The 6,554-nt window shown below is 39.2% G+C and overlaps 1 protein-coding gene across 1 annotated transcript; it reads right to left on the bottom strand.

Moving 5' to 3' along the window:
* Positions 1-5,107: 5,107 nt before the first annotated feature.
* LOC111642610 lies at positions 5,108-5,818 on the bottom strand. The gene has a single exon (XM_023388985.1). The coding sequence runs from the start codon at positions 5,816-5,818 to the stop codon at positions 5,108-5,110; it is 711 nt and encodes a 236-aa protein (XP_023244753.1).
* Positions 5,819-6,554: the final 736 nt, after the last annotated feature.

The raw sequence follows: 6,554 nt of genomic DNA, 5'->3' as shown, positions 1-6,554 counted from the left end.
CAATGTTAAACCAGTGATATTACGATTTCGTATATCCCAACTTTAAGGAGATGTAGAAAAAAACGTGTACAATTCTTGTATAATGTTAAAAAATTAACCGTTACTTTTACAGCGTCATTTACAACTAAATTTAATAAATGAGAGAGATGCACCAGGTACAGAAAAAGCTCTAGAATTTGTTTTCCTTAAATTTACGATTTATGTATCCATTGTCATAAAAATTTGTCTTTCCACTTTTTTCCCAAGACTACAAATATTCAAGTACAAAGTAACTGGTTTCAACTTATTTCTACTTAAGAAGTAATTAAGTAATTAAGAGATTAGGGAATTAGGGACATAAATAAAACCCTGCTGAAAGAGCCGGAATTTTACTTAAAGGCTTAACTGAATCAATCTTTAGCCGAGTACAGTGGGGACTGATTTCTTCGTAATATTAGACGTAATATAAACAAATTTTTCCAGTTCAACGAGAGTGACCAAAAAGTTGTATATTTTGGAAATTTCCTTGGACACTTGGTCCTAAAAAGAATTAGTTAGAAAACAAATGACTATTAAGTTTAACAAATTTAGATTTTTACAGCTATGGTGAGAAACGTTTAAAACCTACAACAGCTCTGTCGCATCCTTTGAGATATGCTAGTGATGTGACAAAAGAGACATTTGATATTGACCGGTATTGGCACCCTCGGGATTTGGCAGCCTGTGTGCATGCATGCACGCACAAAACACAGAGCAAGAAAGAAACAGACACAAAAAGAACAAAAAAACTTCACAAATTGTAAAAGCTTAACAACTAAAAAGTAGACAAAAAGCTACCTAAGAGTGAAATAAGAGACGGTACAAAGAGATATGGGGTGCGTGCATGCATGCACACAGGCTGCCAAATCCCGAGGGTGCCAATACCGGTCAATATCAAATGTCTCTTTTGTCACATCACTAGCATATCTCAAAGGATGCGACAGAGCTGTTGTAGGTTTTAAACGTTTCTCACCATAGCTGTAAAAATCTAAATTTGTTAAACTTAATAGTCATTTGTTTTCTAACTAATTCTTTTTAGGACCAAGTGTCCAAGGAAATTTCCAAAATATACAACTTTTTGGTCACTCTCGTTGAACTGGAAAAATTTGTTTATATTACGTCTAATATTACGAAGAAATCAGTCCCCACTGTACTCGGCTAAAGATTGATTCAGTTAAGCCTTTAAGTAAAATTCCGGCTCTTTCAGCAGGGTTTTATTTATGTCCCTAATTCCCTAATCTCTTAATTACTTAATTACTTCTTAAGTAGAAATAAGTTGAAACCAGTTACTTTGTACTTGAATATTTGTAGTCTTGGGAAAAAAGTGGAAAGACAAATTTTTATGACAATGGATACATAAATCGTAAATTTAAGGAAAACAAATTCTAGAGCTTTTTCTGTACCTGGTGCATCTCTCTCATTTATTAAATTTAGTTGTAAATGACGCTGTAAAAGTAACGGTTAATTTTTTAACATTATACAAGAATTGTACACGTTTTTTTCTACATCTCCTTAAAGTTGGGATATACGAAATCGTAATATCACTGGTTTAACATTGAAATCTGTGAGTAATATAAAATCGGAGAGTGGAATAAAAATATCAAATATTTTAATGGAGGTTTTTAAACTCCTGTCAACTATACAGAACTATCATAAAAGCATACCAGTAAATTCTTATCGATTGGGTTAAGTTATAAATCTACTTGTGATTCACATAATCGGTCGAGGGCGGCCAATTATCTAGCGGGCAGGCAGCTAACAGCCCAGAACCAGTCCTGGATAGAATTGGAAGCGTTATGTGTGTAGCTTCCACCCAAGGTCCTAGGCTTCTACCAGCTAAACCGGGTGAGGTTGGTGCTCAGTAAAGAGTTGTTTCTGGCTGTTTGGGAGCTGACAATACAGTTCTTCCACTCCACTACTGATATTCGAATATACAATAGCAATCTTATCTTTTTTTTCATGTGCAGTATAGAAATTTGTAATAAGATACATAATGTGGTTATAATAAAATATTGTGCAAATATTTTCATATAATTAAATTAATATGCACTGTATTTATTTTTTAGAAGATACAAGGGAAGCAGTGCTTCCACCGCTTCCAATGATGGCATGCCACTGTTGGATACACAGAACAAGAACACCTCTAATGAAAAACATGAACAGCATTGACAAAGCATAAACACCATTCTGTTGTTCATAGAAAGGCTGACTTTTCATTGTAAAGGAGGAGGACAAAACTGTACAGATATTTTAAATCAAAACTAGCCAATTTATTAGGCTACTAGCTGTTACCTGCAACTTCACCCACAGGGGTTTGCAAGCAAACCCCTTTTATATTCAGTATTTCAACAACCATAGTAATTGTTATATAACACCTACCGCTGAGAATCAGACAGACTGTTTTCAATTTGGTAAATTTTCTGGAATGTTTACAATCATTCTATAATCGAATCAATATGCAATAACAAATTCAAATTTAAAACGGTTAAACGGTTTGGTTAAAAAATTGAAATATATAAAAAAATTTATAACAATGTCTGAAATGTTATCAATTTAATACACCTAAGTACTCAATGAAAACTAAACATAGTTGAAAACAAAAATTGCATCTAAAATAGTACAGTAGAAGCCGTTCTTCAGGTTAATCCTTAATGTTCTCCCTCCCCATGGGGAAATTTTGAAAAATCCCTTCTTAGTGTGCATTTTCATGACCTACCCTAACTGTGTACAAAATTTCACCTCTTTAGGTTCAGCAGTTTGCTCTGGGTGATGATGAATTAGTCAGTCAGGACAAGTAATTTTATATATTTAGATAATAAATCTTAAAAATTATTAACTTCTTCTTCCTTTGTCCCTAGCTAGCATTTAGTTGCGAGCATCCACGCAACCAGTATGCTGCTGTGGGTGTCGCAGGAAGTCAAGCTTTCTCCACAAATCCCCTCCAATGCCATTGATCCATGACCGCCACTTTCGCCTGCCTCAGATCAAGCCGTTGGTTCCTGAGGTTCTCCTCAACCTGTTTGGTCCACATTTTCTTAGGTGCAGAGTGTTGAATTTTCCAGAGTAGGTCGCTGTCGGAAGAGCAGTTGGTGGGGAATTCGGTTAATATCCATTTGGCACACATGGCCAAACCATCTCAGCCATCACTGTTGAATTTGCATCTCAACAGATGGCTGCTGTTGGCATCTGGTCCAGATGGCATTGTTGGTGATGTGATCCCAAAGGGAGATACCAAGAAGTCTGTCTCAAGCATTTCAATTGAAAGGTCTCAAGTTTGTCCAAGTCTGTCTTAAGCAGGGTCCAAGTTTCTGACCCATAGAGAAGGATCGGTATGACTAGTGTACGGAACAGGCAGTTCTTGGTCATCAAAGAGATGCTATTCTTTCTCCATACACACCATTTGAGTGAGGCAAATGCATGGGCTGCCTGTCCAATAGGAGCATGAGTTTCTTTCGACGATGCCACTTTCTTCTCCTGGATCAGTGACCTAAGGTATTTAAACTCTTGTACCTGCTCAATCTGGACTCCATTAAGGTAAACAGTTGCCCGCGATCCATTCATGGTAAGCACTTTGGTTTTGTTCACATTTATTTTAAGACTATATGACTGAGCGATAGTGGTGATATCATGAAGCATGTCTGTGGCCACTACATCGTTGTCAGTGAAAATGCACTGTCGTCGGCAAACATTAGATCAGTTAGAAAGTGGCCATCCCCAAACTGGACACCACGTTTCCCATTAAATGACTTCTTCATAATTGAATCCACCACAATATTAAACAATAGTGGAGAAACCACGTCTCCCTGGCGAACTCCTGTCCGGATGGTAAACTCCTCAGACAGTTCTCCTGGATTCGCAGTTGACTGGTGGAATCTTTGTAGGTTTCCTTAAGTGGTGTGATAACTTTTTGTGGGAATACTCATTCCCAAGTGCTCTCCGTAGCACAGGCCTGTGCACACAGTCAAATGAAGATTTGAAATCAATGAATATGACAACAGTCCGTTTGCTGCATCTGGTCCTTTCCTCTATAAGCTGACACAGAGCAAAGATTTGATTGCAGCAACCATGACCAGGATGAAACCCTGCCTGTTCTTCTCGGCTAGTTTCTTCACAGTGTTATTGTAACCTTGATTGGATTATCTTCATAAATATTTTGCCAATGATGGAAAGGAGACTAATACCGCGATAATTACTGCAATCTCGGCTGTCATCTTTCTTGTGGATTGGCACAATGATAGCTTTCTTCCAGATGGCTGGTATTTGTTCTGTGTAGATAATGACGATGGTGCAGGATGTCACCACCAGCCTTGATCGCCTCTGTAGTGATCAGATCCAGTCCAGCAGCTTTGCCAATCTTCAGCGATTCAATGGCTGCCTTCACTTCTGCAATTGTAGGCTCTGCATCTGACATAAGTGTTGTGGGCTGGTCAATCAGCAGTGGGTCTGCTAACACTCCCTGAAGAGCGTCATGATTGTACAGATTATTAAAGAACTCCTTCTAACGTTGCAGTCATTCTGTCGAGGATTTTGTGAATGTTTTATCTGCTTTCTTTATGGTATCATTTGTTACTTTGGACTCTCCGCTCAGCTTTCTGAGAGTGCTGTAGAGGATATGGTACTCATGTTTGGATGCTGCTGCTTCCAGGTCAGCGGCTACTTTGTTCCAGTACTGCTCTCAATCGATCTTCATTTTTCGTCGGACCTCATGATTAAGCTGGCGATATATCCTGTAGTTGGTCAACTTCGCTTGTTTTTGTTTGGCCACCAAGTTGAGGCAATCGTCAGATATCCAAGGCTGTGTTTGCTGGCAGACTGGTGGGCACAGGGCTTAGCACAATCCATTATCACCTCTGAAATCCGTCTCTCCTCCTTGTTTATGTCATAGATGTGTCCAGTATGGAGAAGTGGACAAGGCAATCTGAAATTCTTGTCTGCATGTTATGACTATAAGTTGTTTCCAGTCTGGTTGAGGTAGTGGTGGCGAGGTCCGCTTAGCATGTTGTAGTTTAAGCTGAAATTTGGCATGAACCAGGTAGTGGTGTGAGCCACAATCGGGTCCTCTCATGGATCGAACATCCTTCAGCGTTGATCAGAATCGGAGGTTGATTAGGACATAATCTAGTACAGCAGAATCCTCACCAGATGGGTTTCTCCATGTGAGCTGGTGTTTTAGTGGATGTTGAAACCAGGTGTTCCCAATGATCAAACTGTTGGAGGCGGCAAAGGATAAGAGATGCCATCCATTATCATTGATTTCACTGTATCCAAATTTGCCCATTGTTGTCTCCCATCCACTTCTGTCCATACTAGTATGGGCATTAAAGTCACTGGCCAGGATAATCAGCTCAATCTGTGGGATCATGTCCACCGTATACTGCAGTTGGTTGTAGAATTCATCCTTGGCTGTGTCATGACTGGTTTCAGTTCGTGCATAGGAGCTCACAATGTGGGCCTTGATGGTGCCGTGTACCGTAAGAACTGCCAAACGGTCCGATATTGGCTGGAAGGTGACAACACTGCACCCAGCCCGCCCATCCACCATGAACCCAACGCCTGCCTCCCAACTGTCACCACCAGAATAGCAAAGTGTCATTGTCTTATCGCTATTCGGTGGTTGTATAGTCATTGTTCCAGATCCAGTAAGTCTTAGTTCTGATAGAGCTGCAATCAGAATATTGCATTTAGCAAGTTCACTTGCAATGATTTCCTTCTGGCCAACATGGTGTCCTGTTCTGACATTCCATGCAGCAATGTTCAGTCCAATTTTTGAGGTGATATATAGTTTCCATCTGTGGCCCATATCTAATTTCTCACCAGCTTCCTGGGACTATAGTGCTGGCGCATCTGCTGCCCCGGATGCGGTAGCATTAGCTGCAATCAGGATTCATTCGAAATTCATATGGTTTCTTGGCTAGTTTCCCCAGTTTCCTGGTTCTGGTCATCTTGCCAGAATGACCACCTTTCTCCTTTCACAGCTGGGCTTAGGACCATCCAAGGCGGAGTTAATTATTAACTTAGCTTTATAGCCAGATAATTTCAGCAGATTGTCTGTTTTTAATTAAATTACTTGGGTTACTGGAGCTGTTTTATATAGATATTTTAAATCTTTACTACAAACAAATACAGATACTGCCAAAGTTTTTCTATAAAAAGAAGAATCATTGCAATTATACAAACCTGTTACCATATATTGGTTTTTATTCAATACATCTTTAAATCAATACATGGTTAAGCCTATACAAAACTGACCTGGACATGACACAATACATAAAAGACACAGATATGGTCATAAAGCAGTCTTGGGCATGGAAAAACCACATAGCCATCCTAATGATCTTAGCCAGGATCTTATTGACAAACTTCATCAAATTGCTAGCTCTGGGATGCTTGTTTGGAGAGACAGAAGGCTTTATTGCCATACAAGATTAAGCTGTAAACCTGAAAAAGAACAGGAAGTAATTTTTAAAGATACAACACTTGCAGTTGATACTCATAGTTTTGGCCACTTTCTACAACATCAGGGTGTAAAGTTTAAT

Source organism: Centruroides sculpturatus, unplaced genomic scaffold, assembly GCF_000671375.1.
Source record: "Centruroides sculpturatus isolate CEXI.00-Female unplaced genomic scaffold, Cexi_2.0 scaffold3, whole genome shotgun sequence".
NCBI classification, from domain to species: domain Eukaryota; kingdom Metazoa; phylum Arthropoda; class Arachnida; order Scorpiones; family Buthidae; genus Centruroides; species Centruroides sculpturatus.
Note: the sequence above shows the minus strand (reverse complement) of the source record. Positions and strands in the feature narration are given on the sequence as shown.

Excerpts from the sequence above, each read along its gene's own strand:
- LOC111642610 (XM_023388985.1), bottom strand. The coding sequence starts at position 5,818 with ATGGGCCACAGATGGAAACTATATATCACCTCAAAAATTGGACTGAAC.